Source organism: Monopterus albus, unplaced genomic scaffold, assembly GCF_001952655.1.
Source record: "Monopterus albus unplaced genomic scaffold, M_albus_1.0 scaffold20.1, whole genome shotgun sequence".
Classification (NCBI taxonomy): domain Eukaryota; kingdom Metazoa; phylum Chordata; class Actinopteri; order Synbranchiformes; family Synbranchidae; genus Monopterus; species Monopterus albus.
In genome coordinates this window covers 1678185-1679486 of record NW_018127900.1, presented here as the reverse complement: position 1 = coordinate 1679486, position 1302 = coordinate 1678185, and the positions used below count along the sequence as shown (strand labels likewise).

General features: G+C 36.4%; 1 protein-coding gene across 1 annotated transcript in view; it reads left to right on the top strand.

Moving 5' to 3' along the window:
- avp (arginine vasopressin) overlaps positions 1-78 on the top strand; it is a 1270-nt gene extending 1192 nt beyond the window's left edge. The window contains exon 4 of the mRNA XM_020593939.1: positions 55-78. Within this exon, the coding sequence (XP_020449595.1) occupies positions 55-78 (24 nt within the window). The remainder of the gene's footprint in view (positions 1-54) is intronic.
- Positions 79-1302: the final 1224 nt, after the last annotated feature.

The following is a 1302-nucleotide window of genomic DNA, read 5'->3' as shown; positions in this document are numbered from 1 at the left end:
CCACCAGAGGACAGACTCAGTACTAATATTACATCTGTGGAGGTCCTTCTTCAGAGCTTGCAAGTGCAACAGAAATGAAGATCTTCTCTGTCCCTCTATTAACCTTGAGAATCCTGAACCAACGAAATGCCAAGTCAAACTTTGTTATCCCTTAACCCCCACTGCTGTGCTAATTCTGTATCTGTAAGGACAGCTTCTCACAGACAACGTTACTTTTAACTTGTTTACTGATTAGCTACTTCTATCCAGATCCTATAGAGGAATCATAGTAATTGTTATGAAAACATTAGATTTCATGTTTGTTCCCATCATAGAAATGTATATACTAATGCACATAGTGTAAATGAAATGTCTATGTGACGGGATATTCAGTAACACCCCTCGGAGTTCAAATAAGTTATAGCAGAAAACACTGTAAATAAGTTGGAGATTGAAGTCTGCTAGTTATCCCTATAAAAACCTGAACAGCAATGCTTGAGCAGTTACTTCTTGTGTAGTTGAAATACTGTATGTTGAAAATGGGAGAAAAATATAAAATGAATCTCTGCCAAAAAAAAAACAACCTTGTATTGTTTGTTGTTATTCATCCCAGGCTCAGAATAATTACCCCTTTTTTCAGATATGCACTAATAAGACTTGTTTATCTTCCATCTGCGTGTTTGTGTGCCTGTGCATGAAAGTGAGTATGATTGAAAGGAATGTATTATTACCCCACAGAGATCACTACTGAGAATTCCCCCAAAGTAATTATTATGATTTAATCAGTTTTGATCAATTGAACTTCTGTAATTATATTAGACAGCTTCCATTCACAGAAAACTAAATGTAGTGTTAACAGAGGATACGGTTCAAGATGGGACAACAAAGGCCAGTCTTGAGATTTGATATTTAAAGGTAAATTACAAGATGCTTGTTGTAAACTGTTTACAGAGTAATCCAGCACACAAATTGATTGATGTGCATCTGCTACAGCCTTTTCACTCATCTCTTTCTAACACACAACTTTGTTGTGTACGAACAGGTCCAATTTGTGTGGATGAAAGAAAACAAATTCTAATCATCATGTCTTGTGTGTGATAAGTGAAAGCTTATGTTCTTTTCAGATGTTTCAGATCCAGCTGGAACAGGGTACAAAGCCTTGCAGATTTTGGTAGTTATCTATTTTTGACTGATTCAGTAGCTGTGTGTCATATAGAAACAGCTGTTAATGTCAAAATCTGTCATCTGTCAAACACTTACACTGGTCAGTTTTGCAGTACTGATGCAATTGGTCGGCCCACCTCTTCAGTCTGGGTTTAAATA